At 32.2% G+C, this 19,590-nt stretch overlaps 1 protein-coding gene across 1 annotated transcript; it reads right to left on the bottom strand.

The window, feature by feature from the left end:
• Nucleotides 1-394: 394 nt before the first annotated feature.
• RNaseZ (ribonuclease Z) lies at nucleotides 395-17,638 on the bottom strand. Its single transcript, XM_088230387.1, has 16 exons — nucleotides 17,162-17,638; nucleotides 15,132-15,318; nucleotides 14,456-14,583; nucleotides 13,266-13,354; nucleotides 12,152-12,252; nucleotides 11,675-11,840; nucleotides 9,508-9,655; nucleotides 8,175-8,403; nucleotides 7,345-7,481; nucleotides 6,575-6,778; nucleotides 5,772-5,914; nucleotides 5,085-5,263; nucleotides 4,068-4,254; nucleotides 2,908-3,134; nucleotides 1,909-1,998; nucleotides 395-664 (listed from the first exon to the last, which is right to left on the bottom strand). The coding sequence occupies exons 1-16, from the start codon at nucleotides 17,437-17,439 to the stop codon at nucleotides 431-433; spliced, it is 2,727 nt and encodes a 908-aa protein (XP_088086513.1). The 5' UTR covers nucleotides 17,440-17,638; the 3' UTR covers nucleotides 395-430.
• Between the last annotated feature and the right edge of the window lie 1,952 nt (nucleotides 17,639-19,590).

The raw sequence follows: 19,590 nt of genomic DNA, 5'->3' as shown, positions 1-19,590 counted from the left end.
CGTGGCTGTATTATCTCATGTATTTACATACAAAATACACGAGATAAACGGTTTTCTCGTGCCACGAGAGTGGTTCAGAATAGCACCCCTGGTTATAAATTCTCAGTAAGATAGTAAGAATATTTTGAATAATATTATAAAACCGGTATCTAATTTGTATAGTCATAATCACACATCACACATCACATATGCTTTTAATCGAAGATCTTTAGCACATCTGGTATACATAAAAATATTCTGATTTAAATCATAATACTGTTCAAAATTTTGAAGTTTCTTAAATTATCTGCAGAGTCGGCGTAGTAACAATAAATTTGTGTCAATTGCCAATGATACATGCTTTTATGGTGTATGTAGAGTCTAAGAAACTTTTCTTTAAAATAATAGAAAGAAATACATTCTGAAAACCAATTTATTTACAAAAGATAAGTTATCTATGATCATGTTTATTATTTAAATGGCTATCACTGAGAGTATCAGGTTCCTGGCAATCTTTTTTCTCTGTATGGATATTCATATCCTCAACTGCCTCCGTTGGTGGGTCATTCTCACTCTGAAGGTGTTTTTGTTTTCTGGAAGTGGCATCTGATGAAATAGATCTTGCATGGACTGATATAGCCTTGGGACTATGATCCCTTTCTCTCTTCAGAGCTCTTTTCACAGCCTGAAATGAATTGATATATCAAAAATTTATTTAACATCTTGTACATAATATACAGGTGTTCATTAAACCCTGTCACATCCGAAACCTCGATGATCAGTATGAGCGAGAAGACATATTGGCACATTAAAATATATATTTAGAACGAATAAAATTTAAAAATATAAAATAAAGCAAATGGTTGCTTACTTCTGCAGGGGAGAAATGAGGAGGGGGAAGGGGGGAGTCTGATACGCCAACAACTCTGCGGCCGCACACCCCTTGCTTCTCCCCTGCAGAAGTAAGCAACTATTTGTTTTTTTAAATATTTTATTAAAAAAATGTCATTGTTCTAAATATTTTTTTAAATATGCTTATATGTTTCCTTGCCCATACTGATCATCGTGGTTTCGGATGTGACAGGGTTTAAAGAACACCCTGTATATGTACATTGGTGGACTTTCTGCCAAATGGCGATTTCTTACAACCAACTAATAAACAAAAAATGTTATTTATATCATTTAAGTTTCGAAAAGTATTTAAGAGAAAATATAAAAATAAAACAAAACAGATACAAAAACAGGAATAGCAATATTGGCATATAAATGAATTAAAATCAATACTAATATTCAATGAGAAAAGGGAATAAAGAGATAGGAAAGGAGGAGAGATTAAGGAAGAGAAAAGAGACGTTTCTTCAGGTGTGATTTAAACAGAGATACTGTAGAAACATCTTTTATGGAGGATGGTACTATATCGTCAGTGGTACTGCAATACCGCGTAACTATTAATAATTTTTTTTGGCAGGGGAACCAAAAACGTATTCTGAAAATATATTACTTGTGATTTCAATAGGAGTATTAGAAAAACTATATTTATTAAGAGTAAAAATATAAATAATTAAAAAATAATTGCTCTTAGTCCCTGTAACAAATTTACTGCAGTAAAATATTTTCGTAAAAAAAACAGATTACGCAGTATTGCAGTATCACCAATGATATGAATTAGAGAAGATAGCGGAATTGTGGATGGGGATTAAGAGGGTGCTTTGAGAATTAGAACGAAGAGGTAAACCATATTAGGAACAGAATACCTAACAGGTTTTTATTCTAATACAAATGAAGGGTAAAAATTGGTCTCAACCAAACTGAATCCGCTGCAATATACGTACTTGTATTTTCAAAACCATGCTTCAACTGATATTTTTTGTTTTATATACAACATTTATGTTTTGCACTTTTTTATTTAACTAGAAATTAAATACTGACCCTGGTTTCCAGTAGTTCACAGTGCTCAGCAAACATCAGTTTTAAAGGCGCATATAAATGTGGGAGAGTGTTAAGATCATCCAAAGATATCTGTAACAAAAGTATACAAGATATGAGTTGCTTTATTATCCATTTGAACATTTAAATCATCATCATCATTCCATGCTCGCTCCCTAGTTGGAGCATATGGTGTCTACAAAGAGCCTCTATGCGTCTCTATCCGCTGCCAGCTCCTGTGCGTCCTCCCAAGTCAGGTTCGTATCCCGTAGTTCTGATATAAACTGCTGACGAACAGTCAGCAGTGGGCATATAGGACGCCGAGAACCTGATGCCTTGTAAAGTAGGCAAGCGTGGTTAAGGTTCTCAGGAGGCATTCACAGTATATGGCCCAGCCAACCATATCGCCTCCGCTTGATGACAGTTGCCACCAGAGTTTGCTCCATCTGTTCTTTTATTTCTTCATTCCTCACAAAGTCAAATCAGCGCACACCCAAGATTCTTCTTAAACTCCTATTCTTAAAACTGAGTATTTTGCTGTTTTGAGCCCTAGTGAGATGCCATGATTCGCATCCGTAGAGGACAATAGGTGGTATACAGGCGTTATTTAGGCGGCATTTGGTTTTCACTGAGTAAACATCACTTAAATAAACCACCATTAATACTGCAGGGCACAGAGTATAATTAAAGATCATTATAAATAACACTCATTTCAATACTAAATTTAATTTTGAAAACCAAAATATCAAGTAATTGATTCAAAGTTAGTATTTTTGTCTAAAAAAATTGACCTAAAAAACATTTTTTGTGCTGAGTAGCGAAGCTACAGGAGGTTATGGTAATGAAAAAGTTGACAAAAATCTACATACATTTGACTTGGTTTAATATCAGTCGATTACGCTAACATGTTTTAGAATACAAATGTTCATAAGTTACTTAACAATCTGTTAGACTGTCTATTTTTATCAAATGTGATAAATTAAAATGAAATAAATGATTTACCTGCATATTATCAAATGCGATTCCCACATTGCTGAAGTTATCAGAGTCTGAGAGTCTCGGCAGCCGGGAGTACCTTTGACTAAAGTGTGTGAGTAATGTAAAGGAAGCATTCATGTCCTTTCCAACTGCTACGGCTTGTCCTAATGTTGAGTGCATTTTGCGCCGAGCCTCGCTGGCTAGATCATCTTCCATTGTTGCTTCGTGAATTAACAAATCAGAGTTGACACCTAAATTAACAGAAAGAGGTTTTTTATGTCTAGATAAAATAATATTGGCATAGCGTTTCCATCTTGAAATAAAATTTTGGCCCATAAAATTATAAATGATAATAATATGTAATTAAGAAATAGTGCTAACGGGAAAAATGTTTGAACTATTTCAGAATCTAATCTAATCTAATCTCTCTTGTGGTCTTTATTTATTTTATTTATTTATTTATTCATATTAAGACACATATTACAAAAAAAGTCATATATATCACTAACTCTATGAGGCCAAGAGCCCTGTGTTGAGTTGGGATACAACATAATGGAAAGTGGGAAGCATGCGTATTATTAAAGAATACTAGAAATAAAAATTATTACAAAAGCATAAATTTTAATAAACATCTGAACAACATGCTTAATCTATATTATAAAACACAAAAAAAACATGTGTGTTTGTACATCACAGCATCTCCTTCGAAACAGCGAGTCAAGGCGACATAAAATTTGAACACGTCATTTTAGGTAAAATTTGTAGTTAGGCTGTAGTATTTTTGATTCAAATTCGACTCGACTTCTACTCTCGATTCAGACTTGATTTTTTAACAGTAAGTCGTGGAAACGTCAAATTTAGAATGAACATGTAAAATGCCATTTTTTTTGGAAATGCGATATTTTCAAGCCAAAATTTTTGACCCTGCTCGATTCACATTTGATTTTTTATGATGTGTCGAAAGTGAAATTCAAAATTATTACTTGAAATGCAATTTCATCTGAAGTTTTGCAGTCTGGCCCTGAAACACCGTGTATAAGAAAGAGAATTTTAAAATTTAAACAGAAAGTTTGAGCATGTGTATAAAATTATGTGAAAATAAAAAAAAATCAAAGTAAAGAAATAAAGCCAAAGTCAGGAGACATGATAAAAACACTATGGATAACTTTAAAAAAACCTCATACCAATATTGACTAATTCTTTGCAAGGCATAGTATCACCGGAATAAGTAATCTTCTTGGACTGCTTGGTAACAACACTGATACCAAAGGAATTCGGACAATGCTTGACAGGACAAGTCTCTACTTTCTTCAAGCCGAGTTGATCGAGAATGTCACTTGAGAGCTCGGCATACCCAAAGTCATTTTTGTTCTGTGGAAGAAAAAAAAAATGGTTTTCGTATTATAATACCACATTATTTTATTTTGGGTCTATGAACACCGAATTTATTGTTTAATCAGTGGATTTGTAAAATGTTATGAATTTATTTGAACAGAATTAATATTGATTAAAGTTATACCAAATGGAAGGGGGAGGGGAGGTATTATCAAAATCACATGGGCATATTGTTTTCATATTGCATATCCTTTGCAAAATTAAACATATTATGCATGCATCTACAAAACCTATGCATTTCATGAGGACAAAACTGTTTGATTCAATATTTTTAATCATCAAAAACCGTAAAAAACATTGTACTCGCATATTACAATTTTATTGAAAAGGAAAAATATGAACAAATTTATTTTATAAGTTAAATAAACCACTTAGTGCATTTAAAAACTTTCCATACCTATAATGTTAAATATGTTTCGTTCTTTAGCAAAGTATAACTTATAGTTCTGTTAGCAAAGAAACATACTTTTTTCGCTTTTGTAATTTTTCACAGCTGTGTAAAGCTCAAACTACTGTATAATCAGATATTATTTTGTATTAATGTTGTATTTTTATAATATGTTAGCTAAATCCAACAATTTGACATTATTATTTGTATTATTTAATGCCATTCATTTACACACAAGTTTCACTAAAACAATTTTAATGAACATCATCAATTCAAATAAACACTTTTTTAAATTTAAACATGTAGTTTTTAAATGGCTTTGTTGGCAAATCTACTATCGATTGCCAATGTCAAGAATGTAGTAACATCCAATGTAATACAATTTATTGACATCATTTCTAAAATCAAGGAGTCTTACCAAACTTGAATTGTGAATAAGTTCTATTTCATGAATAATTCTTTCAAAACGACGATCATACAACCAGAGCCAGCTCATAATTTGTTTCGGAGCCAACAAATAAAGTTTATGATCCGAATTAGTTGACTTTTCAAGAGAATCTAACGCCTTTCGTCTACCTTGAAGAACACCTATTAAACCTGTAAAAAATCTTAAATTATAATACAAATTGTAAGTCTTTATCATGTCTATATTTTATTTATATTGAGACATCTATTATACATTTAAAGAGTAATTATTAGGGGCAGTTTTGGGGTGGCTCCAGTTAAAGAGAAGATGCGGTAATGCAGACTGAGATGGTATGGCCATTTAGCGAGGCATATAGAAAATGCGTTGCATATAGCGCAAAAAAAATGTGTTGAAGACGCAGAGGTTGACCCAGTGGCACATGGTGGAGTGCTGTAATTAAAGAGATAAACGAGGCCCAGATGGACGAGACGATGGCTCAGAATAGGGGAATGTGGATAGGTAGGAAAAGGGTAGCCGACCCCAAATGAAATGGGATAAGGCAGAGGAAGAAGATCTATTATGTAATTAAATTTAACAATTATAACACAGTCATTATTCATAAAATACCTTTAAAATGTAAAGCAGTACTATAATTATATAAAAACATTAATTGAAAAAAAAGATTAAAATAAGTCAAACCTATATGATGGTCAGCGTGTAGATGTGATAAATATATTCCTTTTAAATTTTGTAATACATTTGTAATTCCTTCTCTTCCATAGAATCTCACCATCTGACCATAAGTTCCTTCTCCACAATCCAAAAGCATACAAGAGTTTTCACTAGAAAAAATATTTAAAAATATGAAAAATCAATTTACGATCAGTTTAATGATAAGAGTGTCCAGAGTCCTACTACCAGCGGGACTTGGCGACCTACCAGTAGGACGCACATTTTTTAATTATTGAGAATTTTTAAACCTGCTAGCAGGATAAAAATACATGAAATGGATTTCGAATAAATAATTGTATTTTCAAAATCAATATGGATATTGTGGAGAAATGTTTTCATACATAAATGTAAAACAGAAATTTAATAAAAATATGTTCGTAGAAAAACGCGACGTGTTTGGCCTTGGTTGCACTAATTTCAATGGCCAGGAACAAATAAACATGAATCGTGACGTAATAGGGGCGTGGCCAATGGAATCACCATTTTTGCGGGAATTCAAAATTACAAATTTTTAAATATTCCAAAATTTTTTTTTACTGGAAAGTATTAACCTTTATTACTTTAAAAATGTTTAAACCCTATTGTCGAATAAATATTGCCAATGAACACAATCTAAATATTGGTTGAAAAAATATAAAAGTCATCCACAAATCGATAATATTAGCCTTTAAGTAACAATCAAAATAGATATTTACTTATTATTTCTTCGTTAAAAATGTCTTCCCAATGAATTGGACAATTGATAGATCGATATGTGCAAATAATCTTACTCTGTATGAAGCATTATTCCACTTGTATTTCTCGTTTTGTTTGGAATGCAAGAACCCGTTCCAAAAAATACAACTTTTGGATATTCTGATTTATCTTTTGATTGGACAATGTTGGCATATAAATGTTGTAAACTTTCTGGAAAGCCTTCGCAGTTCATGACCTCAGAGATGTATTCCGCAACGTTTAATTTCAAGATGTTTGAACTGAAAATAAACAATACAATATAAAGAGCTTGCCTATTTTACAAGGCATTAGGTTCTCGACATTCTGGACGTCCACTGCTGATTGTCAGTCGGCAGTTTATGTCAAAGCTCCAGATGCAAACCTGACCTGGAATGGCGAAGATGATGAAGAAAATAAAATGAAAGAATTAAAAGATTAAAAATAAATAAGATACTAGAAATAAACAAGAATCGGGTTTTAGTCCCGTGGCTAGTGTCTTGGTCTCATGGCTCAAAGGTCGGTGGTTTGAATCCCACTCTACTCCAACTTGATTTCCATTTTCTAATATTGGGTTATTTACAACTCTTTTGCAAATACTTTTTTTTACTTAAAAAAAAAAAAAATAATAATATGCACAGTTAAAATAAACTAATTTAAATAATCCAAGATGACGCAGAAATTCAGGACATAAATATTTGCGACAATGTAATAAAAATCGCTATGATGCAATCATTAGATATTTTAGATTTTTTAAATGCATGTAACACAGAAAAATTTAATTATTTCTACATAAAAATGTCTATAATCTATGCACATTTAAACTTACTTGTCAATTAATTTCTTTGGTCTCAGGTGAAAAGATGTAAATGTTTTTGCAGAAATACAATTATAAAATGAATCACTTTCTTGTTCCAAGTGGGTATTTTCATAATCAATTTTATGTCTAAGTTGTTCCATCGTTTTCTGAAAGTTAATTAAATAAATTACATCAATAATGAATATTTGAATAATGAGAACAATATTGACATACCCGTTGTCAGTGTTTCAGTAACACACATAGAATTATAATAGTCAGACTAAACTACTCATAAATGAGTAGTTTTACAATCTCTAAAATGTTTGCAAAATGACGTAACCTTGTAAGAACGTCGTTAATAATTAGGTTTATTTTAGTATTTTTTAAGTTTTAAAGCTGATTTTATATAATTATATTAATTTATATGTTAAGCATTGTATGAAAAAAAATTAACATGCCAGATACTAATGATTTTTCGTGTGTCAATATAAATCACTCCTTAGACGTGACTACAAAGTTATTTCGTCACTTTTGCTGACAACTGTCATTCTAATCAAGCTTTATTTTAAGGACTATAGTTTAGCAATAGCACATGAGAAGTTTTATTTCATGTTTCTGGACTGGCATTCAAACTGTAAGGCTGATCACCTCACCTTTATGTAACAGATGATCGATAAACGCTGCATCTAGTGTACTTATGCAGTTTGTTATGCACCACCGGGTGCGTACAGGGTATGGTCATGATGAGTGTTAACAGGAATACAAATGATAATAATAAAAAAAGGTATTTTTGAAATATGCAGTGTTGAAAAGTAAGTGATGATATTGTAATACCTAATAAAATAAAAAATTAACCATACCTTATCCATATTTTTAATCTTATCAAGAATTTCAGTCTTCGCTTCTAAATTGAATGATTTTGGTTCAACAACAATGGAGTTGTCTTTCAGGAGGGGAAAAATGTTTTCATGTAAAAGATTGAGTTTTCTTTGGACGCGGTGTATCGCCACTGATCCCGAGCAAATATTTGCATCATTTACAAACAGGTGAGTGGTTTCCATAGAAAATGACTTTAAAAAGTCTTGGTATCTGTAAATAATAAAAATTGTAATATTATTTGCAATGTTTTTTAAAACAACACCTTTTACTGTTTAATTTATTTACACCTTTTCCTCGCATGATCCGAACGGGGGGACCAAACGGCCCCAGTACCTGCGGTATATAGTGTGACGAGTTAGCAACCGAAAAGTCTTTAGACTTAGCGGGAAACAAATTGTAATGTGTATTAAAAAAATATCAAATAAACGCTGTTCTGCAGCATTGAAACTGAAAAGTTGGATGTATTTATGATAGTGCAATAATTTATTCATGTTACCGCGTACACATTTTTTACTCACTCGTGTATTTTATTCATTTTTTGTCAATTTGTCGACAGCTAATGTACAACGCATGAAATCGACCGTTGTATTAATTATGATTTTTTTAAAATATTATAAATGACGTAAAAACAAAAAAATTGGAAAATGTTTCTTTTTGTTATTTTCAAGATTAAAAAAAATGAATTTTGCCTCGCTAAGTGTCCTGCGCACTGCCATTTTAGTTTTGCTATACGATTTATGATATCTACGACTCCGGTTCGAGGCCTTATTTCACAATATCGTATTCTGTCTCTTAGGCATACCCCCAGCATCTGTCTTTCCATGGGTGCATTTTAGTTTCTGGCTACTTTTCTGCATCACAGACATGGTTTCTAGTCTGTATGTTGTCACTGGTTATCGAGAATACTCGAGCGATCAAATTAAAATTTATTTATGGGGGATTCGACTGCACCTTTTCGATCCGGCTAGGTTATGATGTACATAAAAATACAATCTAAGAATAGAGAATGACAGTACATAAAACTAATCTTTGAAAACAGGAAAATAAAAAAACTTAAACAAAAAGTAAACATAAAACACACTATTTTTGTTTCAAGGTTGACTTTTAGTAAGCTGTTACCAACTTTGTAAAAATATAAATACATAATGTTATGTATAATTTTTTTTATATAAAATTTATATTTGAAGCTTCGTGGTTATTTATTGTAATAAAATAAATGTACAACAATTTTGTTTTTAACTACTTATTTTTAATTTTTTCTAACGACAGTAATATTTTGTTTAAATTTACATTTTCAAATTGATGTCCGATTACCTTTCATTTTTTACAATATGATTTGGTGTGAAGTGAACAATAAGAGCTGGTTTATCAACAGGAAGAATTTCCGGACTGTTTTGGTGAATTTTGAAATCTTCAGACTGCAAAAGTGGATCTAGAAAGTTTTCATCTGGGACATCCACAACTGCAAAAAAGATGGCTTCATGTAAAAAAGTATTTTTGTTCAAAAATAAAATTATAAAACATATTGTTATTAAAAAAAAACATATATGTATCTATAAACGGAGAAGAGAACAACATGAAATGTGTACATATACTTAATTTGATATCTTGAGCATCAAAAATATTTTTTAGATTATAGTGTAACATTAGAACACTACTGATAAAAACATGGGTATTCTAAGTAAATGAATTTAAGTATTCTGTCTGATTTAAAGTTATACAATAAAAGTAAGTGATGAAAACTGAATCTGAAAGGTAAGGTATTGTAATTTGAAAACTTTAATTAATGTTAGTAAACATTTGTATTTAACCATTAACCGACTTTTCATGACTATCGGTTTTGAGACATACCCGTCTCTTCGTCAGGAGACTCGCTACGCCAACATGCAAATACTAAAATACACTTTCACCTTTACCATCACCGTAGTATACTAAGTATTTATGAAAAAATACATAAATTAAATGCAGAGTTAAAGGGGATGCACACACCACCATGTCCGAACATGCATTAAAATTAGGTTAGAAATATTCAGTGATATGTCTGTAGGGGTGGGGATTAGGAAGGCAAGGAGCTAATAATTATAATAATATTTGGCTGATTTATATAGCGCCATTTTTGTAAAAAAATCACCTCAAGGGCGCTTTACAATTGTATATCTAAACTTACATTCTAACTAAACTTAAGTGATATATTATATTTCCAGATTTAAAATTGAGGGTACGATAGTTTAAAGAAGTGGGATTTTAGTTGGGATCTGAACTGACTGGGACTGTCGATAATTCGTAAGTTTGAAGGCAATTGGTTCCAGGCAGAGGGGCCGGCGGCGGCAAAAGCACGATCTCCAAATCTAGTGTTTGGGGAGCGCCGGATTTCGACAAGTTTTCCTCTTCCTGAATCAAATGCTGACCTAAGAGTAGATTTTCTTTGACATGTATTTTCCCTAATACAAAGGTCCAATAGGTATTTTGGAGCCATTTCATGAAGGGATTTGAATACAGTCTAGCACAGCTTGTATTTTATTCTCTCTGGGGTTTTTAACCAGTGCAAATTTCAAAGATGTTGTGATATGTGAGAATATTTTTTTACTCTCGTAATAAGCCTTTAATTTTTAAATAAAAAAGTGGGCTATATTGACAAAGACGAAGAGACAGGTATGTCTCGAAACCGGTAGACATAAAAAGTCGGTAAGAGGTTAAATACAAATATTTACTAACATATGTTTTATACATCGGAATATAATTTTAATTTCCTGAAAGTCCTTTCTCATTTTATTAATGTAAGTATGTTATAATTTTTTTTTTTATATTTCTTTTGAATTTTTACACAACAATTGATGTGAAAGTATGTACTATTATGTATAAAATCAATAATACACTGACACTCCGGAACGCGCCTGCGGGCCAGTGGAGTGGCTACATCAATAAATAAAAAGGAAATTATATTGAATGTACCTATTGTATAAACTTTTTCTTTTGTAAACTATGTATTTATATTGTATATTGGATTAAATAATAAGAAAAAAAACATTAATTAAAATTACCACAAAGTTAAAAACTTTGAACATAAGTAATATTAAAACCTTACTTTATAACAAAAGACAAAATAATATATGACCTTTTCAGTTAATATTTAATACACATTTATTTTATGTAATTTTATAATTTAAATGGATCAATAAAGCTAGGGTTTCCTAGGACAGCGGTGCCCGTATCTTAACGGCCGTAGTGAACGATGATGCGGTGGACAGCCGTCGTAGTGGTGACTAGAGAGTGGTTTTATTTTTTAACGGTGTTATCAACATCGTTTTCCTAGGAAACCACTCTCTAGTCACCGTTACGACGGCTGTCCACCTCATCTTCTTTCACTACGGCCGTTAAGATACGGGCGCCGCTCTCCTAGGAAACCCTAGCTTAAGCATGGGAAGTAATAAGAAAAATGGATCTCCCCTTTAACACAAGACATGGAAATAAAAATTCTCACCTATGAATACAGCACCTGGATCATCTGGAGTTTTGACATCAATTGAATACACAATTTTTCCATCAGGTAGAGTAACATCTTGTCCATTCTTTAGCAAACCGAGTAAAGGACCAGGTTTAATTCCCTGGTTAACACATTTTTGAAGATCGAGCATTCCTGGACATGACTAAAAAAGCAAATATTCTGTGATGATAATTTAAAAAGAGCTCTTAGATCTGTAAGATGTTTTTTAAAACACTTTAATACAATATACTGTTAAAGCCTTTTTTTAGTATGTATCACAAAATCTGAGAGCTATAGAATTTACAGTTATAATTATTTTCGACACCTAATATTAAAATTTGATTGTAAATCCTCGATTAATATTGATTTTAGTACAGATAAATAGTTTGAGAAAAAAACATAAGCCAGGAAAGTAACAGAACAGTACATTGAATTTTTTAGAGGTATTTGAATATTAAACATAAAAAAACATACCTTTAAACGACAAATATAGGCCATGGAACATAACTGTTCATTTCTTGGTTCCTGGAGAAGACTATCAATACTAGTCGTTTGTACCCATCTGCGGCCAGAACCTACAAAATTTGATAATTATTATACACACCTAAAATATAAGACAAAGATAAAACAGTAAGGAAATAAATCAAATAAAAAAGACATTAAAAGTAAAATAGAAATCACAAGCTTGATTTACACATTTAAGTAAGGACTGGAGTAATAGGCGGCCTCCGTGGTGTAGTGGTCAAGACGCTTGACTCACACACGGGAGGTTCCGGGTTCGATTCCCGGTGAGAACACAAAAATTAAAATTTGATTTTTCTCAAGCCTGGTTGTTCTGTAATGTAATTCACCACTGTCATTGGGCCTCCTGGCCTGTTGTGGTGCAAAAAAAATGAAATGAAAATGAAAAAATAGCTTCTATACAAGTAAATAAAATTATGCCTCAAATTATTTTTAACAGTCAAAATATAACACAATTTTATATTGATGGTAAAAAGGCTAAATGACAGGTGCGCCATAAGTAAAATTTGCAGGTGAGGTACTATAAGGTTGCCAACACTAAAGCGCTCTTCTGTTGGCAACGCTGACGCGTACCTAACTTCAAGTCATACTATATGCCAACTTCACACAAGAGCTTCTCCTCCTTTGCCTCCGCTTCACGCATTGGTTGTCGCTCCACATGGGGCTCTTGTCCTACGTTAATCATAGTAAATTCCTATTGATAAATGTATGATAATCTAGCGTATAAAATTCAAGATTAAATATTCTATACCTTAATCCAAGTTCGTCTTTCTAATCGTAATACAATTAATTAGACTACATATTAAACCTTCACCATTCAATATAAACCTACAAGGCAATTTGTAAAAATAAATTCAACTTTGTGTAGTATAAATTTGTTGATTTTATGAACGCCATACAAGAGGGTTTCTGATGTAAACACCTAAATTTATGTCCGATCTCAATGGTTGGCTCATACGATGCTATTTCAGCTTTAGTCGATATGTACTCGTATTCCTTTACATTTTATATGATTGGCAGTAAATACGATAAGCTGTATTGTGTAATATGAAATTATGTTACTTACTTTCATGAGCATAATAATCTGTATTATCTGGTTCCACTGATTCAGTAGATAATGTCATTTCTGAATTTATAAAAGAGGTGTTTTCTTTTCTGAAAGTAAGTTAAAATAAAAAATATGAGACAGGCATATTTCGGAGTAAATTTGATTTACAATAAAATTTTCTTCACTAAATGTCTAATTATTGTCTTTCAAAACAATCCTCTCATTTACAGTTTCTTTCTCTTGGATAATACATTAAGTTTCTTTATAAGCACCATCTGTGCTCTTACCAAACAGATAAACAGTGATAAATTGGGTTGGCGTTTATTTTGTAGAACTCTAAATGTTAGGAACTTAATAATAAATCAATCACTAATTTAGTCTAGATATTTATTTGGATTGTAATTGGACAATTGTTTTGCCTTATTGAGGCATTTTCCAACTAATGATTGTTTAAAAATGTCCTAAAAAAACAAAACAATTGGTCGATTTTTACAAGAGAAAATGAATATGTACTAAATAAATCAGTTTTGATTTAATATTAAGTTCCTATAATTAATACATTACAGTTTTGATTGGCTGAAAAATGTTGCTTTATAACAACAAGTCCATCAATGTGCTTAATTATTTAGGAAGGTATCCAAAATAAAACATTTTTAATGGATTAAATTCTATTTTTATATAACATGACGCATCACACATATTTTTTAAAAAAAAGTAGATTTAAACCCAATAAAAGTGTTTTATTTTGGATACCTTACCAAATTTCAATACGGAATTCTCTCAATTATCTGCATACATAATAAATACTTGATTACTGTTTTTACAAGAAGTAAAAATAAAATTAAACGCAATATGAAATATAGTAAACAATCCGAAGATGACATATAATCAAAAACATGTACGGTTTATTTATTATTATTTATGATAATAAACAATGTTTGTAAGTTGAAATGATCTTAACTTGTCAATTGTGAAACATCATAATGCATTAATATTGTGGGGACTAAAGAGTAGAGTGACAACGGTAAATTATTGAAATTAGGTACACAATGAACCAATATAAGGGCGCGTAATAAGTCACTCGCGACTTGGTGGTTTAGGTTTATAATATTTTGTGTTATTTAAACTTTTTACATATTCCGAAACAAGCATACAATCTAGGGTAAACCACTATGACATCAAATAAAAATATCTTCATAATATCTTACCTTATCAGAGGAACATATTTTACTGACATAACAGCATCATCATAATTTACGTCACTGCTACAATCAGCCATTTCTATTTTCATATCTTTTAACACAACAAATTTTCTTGTAGCAGTGAAGAGATCATCCTAAAAAAATGTATTAATCAGAAATTATTTGTGAGAAAATATTAGCAATTAGATATTAGGCAGATAAATAGGAATATAATGCGTAAAAGACAATATAAGAACAAAAAAAAGAAAACCTAAAAAAGTAAACCCTAAATAATGAGCGTACTAGGTAGGGTGCTAGGTAGCGCGCGTATTATTATTTTAAGAGTGAACCATAGGCGTAAATCTGGAGTCCATAACACTACCACAGGACCATAAAAACTAGCGCCAATAGATCATAAGTCTTGTAAATGCTAGCCTTCTATACCACCTAAAAAAAAAAACTGTCTTGTTTAAGATCGTTAGAAGCCTTCTTTGATTCAAATTTATTTGTTTAAAATGCATTTACTGAAAATTTGGCAAATTCTGGAAAAAATGGGAATAATCAGCAGGCATATGAGAGGAGAAATTAATGTAACGTAAAGGAAGTGTAAGGCTTGCGTGGTGTTACATTCTATTCTGTCTAAACCTATGGGAAAATGATTAGATGGTCTGTTTTTATTGAAAAATTATTTAAAATATCAAACCAATCGCGGAGGTCCGTGCAGTGTTATCTTAGGTACGCCGACATCTTGAAGAGTGAGTGAAACTCCCGGGAGTCCTCCCATATTGCCCCAGTTGGCCGATGTAAAGAAAATGTGCTCCAGTCGAGCAAGCTTCATCTTGTGTTCATGGGCCAGTCGTTGTGTTCCCTCACCACAGTTGAAGAGATATCTGAATACAAACAAATGAGTCCACCATTTTATTTTGTTGAAGAAAATGGGAATTAGGCATGCGATGATTTGATAGATTTAATGAAAACATTTGTTCCGTTGAGTCGTTGCATTTTAAACTGTATACATTTTTTTTTGTTGCATTTAAATTTCTTTTCATCTTTATCTTCTTGTATATTTTCCCAATATTTTCTGTACCCATCTATTTTCAATAACATCATAATTTATTATGAATAAAATAAACATTTTAGGCAAAAAATACAAATAAATAAATTACTTGTAAAATACATTTATGCTTGAATCACCTCTAATTTTTTTCTATCGCATTCATTAAATACATGTTATTTTTTATCATTCCTTTTTTTTGTTTCTTTCCATTGAAGATTAGTATGAAGTAATTTTATTATATACACTGGTGATGCAACAGACCTCAGCTTCTGCTTCCACAACTGTGGAAGTTCTGCACGTTTTTTGACATCCGTTTCTGTTTCCGCAACTTTTATAAGAGAAAGTTGAATGGAACTTTACGCGCAGGAGAGGTGTTGCAGGCGTTCCAGACGACCACAAGCGAGCCGGGCGCGTGCTTTCGGCACTTGTTGCAATGCGTTTGTTCAAATACTTTTTTACTACATTATACGCCGTGACGTGAGTGAAAGCTCGTAAGATTTTCTGTTCTTGTTTGTTTTATAATTAATGTGTGTCGTGTGTGCAACTTAAGTGCAATTATGAAACCAAAAACAAGTCCTGTTTGGGACTATTTTGTTAAAATTGAAGATCTAACAGCCAGATGTAAACTACGTGCCGAACTCAAATTGAGAATAAAGTCCAATCTACGTCATCATCAATGATGAATTCATCATTACAAACGTTAGAATCCATGTTGAGTATAAATGAAGACCAGCAAGATTCGATTACAAATAACGAGAATGACAATCTACTTTTGGAGAAACAGTCACAACTTTAGGAGTACAAAAAAGAAAAACGATTGGCTTAACAAGAGGATCACCTTATGTGGTGGAAAATAAATTCATTCAAATATACTAATCTTTTGCCAATAGTGCGCCAATATTTATCAGCTCCTCCCAGAAGCGTCGCCAATGAGCAATTATTTAGCGGAGCTGGTCTTATATATAAAGAACACTGTAACAGATTGTTAGGTGTAAAAGTGGCCAAACTACTATTCATAAAATGTAACAAACCACTACTTAATTTTGAATATTAATTTCATTAAAAATTGTATTAGTAAAATTTTTTTTTTTTTTTCAATTAATAACTTTTTAAAAATTAAAATTGACTTTTTACATCTGTTTTTGTTTCTGCTTCCGTCGAGACATTTCCGTTGAGACACATCGCGTTTATTTTGTTTGCTTACACAAACAACCAAATTGTTATACTAGGTTTAGGAAACACAATAGAAAATTGAAAGAAATATTTTTTAAATGTTTGGTTTGATCTCATTTGTCATTTTTACAAATTTATTCAAAGAATTTAAGTTATGTTTTTAAGTTTATTTATTTACTATTTATACGGCCCGAGCCAATTACAACAGTTATATGAAGAAGCATATTTACAAGAAACTGGACAAATAGCACATAAAACTATGTAGTAAAGACAAACAATAAGATGTTTATATTGGGGAAAAAAGTGTGACATTTGAATGACAAAACATTACATAGTTCTAACAAAAACAGTACGTTAGTAAGGGAATTATGATTTTATTTGTTCCGAAAATCAGATGGTAATTTAATGTGATAGTGGTATTAAACTAAGGTTTGGACATCACTGTGACATAAAATATAAAAACTTGTAATTAAAATAAAATTAAGAGGAAATTAAAAATTAACCTAGATTGATCTGTAAACATGAATACAGATTTGGGGGTTCCGGTGGCACCAGAACCCAATACTTGAAGTGTAACAGTTCCGGGAGCATATTTTGAACCTCTTTCTTTTATAATATTGCGTTGTTTCTGCGCCTCAGTCACATGTTTACATAAAGGTCTGGACATATCTGATAAAATTCTCAAAATATTAGAGTTGTCCAATTTAGAATACTTTCGATGTACAGCCTGTGGAATCCTTGTAAAATAATTCATAAAAATATATTTTACAACGTGATGCATTAAACGAAGATGTGTCAAAAGCTAACCGAATTTTTTCCGAGTTTTTGAATTTCGATGTATAACATTTACATCGAAATTTGAAAATATTTTTATACACAACGATAACCTAGAATTAATTTATGTTCTCGCTCTTTGCGCCGAATCTGCGCTTGACACTTAACACACGCAATCGAACGCAATGTGTCAAAAATGACATATAAATCATAGACAATCATGAACCATTCTTCTTCTTTTTCGTAAAATTAAAGTGCTCGATAAATAAGTGTTGTAATGTGCCGATTCTGCTGAATATGACGATATCTTGGGAACAAAAGGATTCTTGTGAAAAACATATTCATGGTGTGAAACAGGAAAAATGCCAAGAAGAATTCAGTTTGAACTTCAAAGCAATCTTATAAATAAAATATGTTACCAGAAGACAGGACACTGTTACGGAATTGGCTAAAGACACGACTATAACCTTTATCAAAGCCAACATACCTTTGGAAAATCTCGATGATCCGCAAGTCAGAGCCTGAATTGACAAATTATATGCAAGGTAATCGATTTATTTTTATTTACTTAATTCTGAGCAAAACATTTATTTTTAATGTGTTTTTACCGATTTTGATAACCTAACTGTTTTTGACACATATTTATAAAGTGGTAAAAATACGACATTCAACATTTTACCTGTAATTTTTATAGTATGCAGCTTACCCACCACATACCGCACACCGCATCTGAGGACATAAGTCTCCTTGGCGGTGCCCACATACACGGAAAATTTGCTCGTTGTCAAACGAGAAAAGCTGCCCGAAGGAGCTCTCTGAAATCTGGTAGCCTTAGCATCTTTGTGCTGAATGAAAGTAATCCAGAAGTACATAATATGTACTTCATTGGATTGAGAAGAGAGGGAAGTGAATTCTTCACTGACTGGGATTAAATTGATTGGACATGATCAATTCGCCGAAATGATTACAAAACTTTTTAAAAGCCTTGAAATTCTTTTTAGAAGCCACCAGATCTGTATATCCGACAGGACCTATAACAGGGCCACAGATAGTAGCGAGAAGCTCCATTCGGTAATCATAGAGAAGGGGAAAGGAACAAGACCACAGGATGTGTTCAGAAGATTGGTTAGGATATCCGCAACAGCACGAAGGGGAGTCAACAATATTAAAAACAAATAATTTTTGATTAAATTTACCATGACCTGATAAAAACTGCGTAGTCCAGTGATCGGGGATAACCCAAGAAGATTCTAAGCGCTGACGGATTGAAGGAAAAAAAAGAAAGGTAACCCTCCCTGAAGAGGAAGATTCCCATCGCGATTACCAAGCATTAAGAAGAGCATTTAAAGTCATTTTTTTAATATTTGATTGAGACATTCGTTCAGTTGGGAGTAGATGGACGCCACCAATAACAGAAGAACGCCTTCTTTTTAGGTGGAAATTTGCAGATCGTCGCTGAACCTCCAGATCTAAAGGAAACAAGCCCGTTAGAACCGGGAGTGCATCCGTTGAGCATATCCTATATGCTTTAGAAAGAGCCAGAAGAGGTTGCCTTTGTCCGCTTAACATAATTCGCCTGAAATATTGCAACTCACATCGGTGTGCCCAACAGCCAGCTGCATAGCATACGATGCCTAGGAAAATGGATTTATAATAGACCGTTGAAGTTTCAAAAGACAATCCCCAGCTGGCTCTGGCCAAGCGTGCAACTTTGTGGAGAGCCATCTTTCCCAAATTTACGGCTTTCCTAGCATGGGAAGTGTAAGACAAATTTCTTTCAAGGATTACACCAAGGTTTGAAACTAAATTTGACGCTCGAATAGAAGTGCCCATAAATTTGATTGAAGGAGGACACACAAAATTACCTTTTAAAAGTGAGAATTGAGTTTTTTGAGGAGAAAAACTAAATTTATTTCGAATACCCCAATCGGATTCTTTATTAATGCATTAGCTGCGTCACCCTCCAGAGATCTGCGGCTATTGCCCTCAATCAAAATACATCCATCATCGGCAAAAGCCTATATAGTATGCAGTGAATTTGTTTCGGAAACTCACTGATCAAAACAATTTACTAAGCGACAACTTTTACAAACACTATTATAATTTCAAGATTAACACCAAATGAAAACATTTGACAGTAGACTCAAAAAATTGTCAA

This window comes from Micrasema longulum, unplaced genomic scaffold, assembly GCF_059751315.1.
Source record: "Micrasema longulum isolate JH-2025_06_02 unplaced genomic scaffold, ASM5975131v1 h1tg000755l, whole genome shotgun sequence".
NCBI classification, from domain to species: Eukaryota; Metazoa; Arthropoda; class Insecta; order Trichoptera; family Brachycentridae; genus Micrasema; species Micrasema longulum.
The sequence above is the reverse complement of the archived record's forward strand: the minus strand, read 5'-3'. Positions and strand labels throughout refer to the sequence as shown.